Genomic DNA, 1,028 nt, shown 5'->3' on the forward strand with positions numbered 1-1,028 from the left:
CCAGGGCGCGCCTGGGTGGAGATGAACCAGCAGCGTTGGCCAGAGGACCAAGAGGTGACAAGCCCAGTGTTCTCGCTCCTTCCCCAGCCCTTTTCACTTTGGCCTAACCGCCCAACCCTGGGCCCTTGCTCTCCCATCTCCTACCTATTAACTCTCCCACCTTCATCATCCTCTTTTTCCCCCTTTCACTCCTTGTGGCCTCCTCGACCCTACTTCCCACCTTCTGTGTTTTGGTCCCCTCACTTCTCCCCAAAGCTCTTCTGCTCCTGGATATTCTGGCCCCTTCCTTTCACCTTCTCCAGGATGCGGTCCCTTATCAGCTAGAACAGACAAGAGCCTGTGGCCAGAGTAAATCAGGTCCACTGGCGTTTCTTAAGAGAAAAAAAAAAATGTAGGTAACAGAGCCTGTGCGAAGGCGGAGGGAGAGGCCCTAGAGAGCAGAGACCAAGCTCTCGGTCCCTACCCACCACCCCTAGGCCTGGGGAAATTTAGGTCAGAATCCCCTTCTCCGGAGCTCTCTGCCCCCTCCAAAGCCGCAGGTCCAGGAGAAGGAGAATCTCTCCAGGTCTTTTATGGGGATATTTACATGTTTATAGGCACTTCCTCGCCCCCCACCCCCCCCACCCCGTACTTCTTTTTAAAAGAAGCGCTTCCTCACCACTTTCTGTCACCCCAGGCGGCCCTAGCTCAGTCCTACACTGCCCGCCCCGTGAGCTGTCCGGTCCTGAGTACGCCTCAAGAGTGGACCGGGGTCCTTACCGCTGGCCGAGAGCCCGCCGCCGGGGTTTAAAGGCGATACCAAGCTGCCCGGGTCGCCCGCGCCGGCGCCCTTGTTGCTCTCGTTGAGCAGGGACGAACTGGAGTCGGATTCCAGTGACTGGCACGAGGGCGGGTCGTGCGGGGGTCCCGCACCACCGTCGCCACCGCCGCCGCCTGCAGCGTAGTCGTACTTGAAACCGAGCGCAGGCGGCCCCGACGGCTCCAGCGGCAGCAGCGCCGCCCCCGGCCCGACTCCCGGGCCCGGGTCG

General features: G+C 60.9%; 1 protein-coding gene across 1 annotated transcript in view; it reads right to left on the bottom strand.

The window, feature by feature from the left end:
- HOXC12 (homeobox C12) overlaps nt 1–1,028 on the bottom strand; it is a 2,031-nt gene that overhangs the window by 527 nt on the left and 476 nt on the right. The window contains exon 2 of the mRNA XM_029955288.1: nt 760–1,019. Within this exon, the coding sequence (XP_029811148.1) occupies nt 760–1,019 (260 nt within the window). The remainder of the gene's footprint in view (nt 1–759; nt 1,020–1,028) is intronic.

Source organism: Suricata suricatta, chromosome 10 (assembly GCF_006229205.1).
Source record: "Suricata suricatta isolate VVHF042 chromosome 10, meerkat_22Aug2017_6uvM2_HiC, whole genome shotgun sequence".
NCBI classification, from domain to species: domain Eukaryota; kingdom Metazoa; phylum Chordata; class Mammalia; order Carnivora; family Herpestidae; genus Suricata; species Suricata suricatta.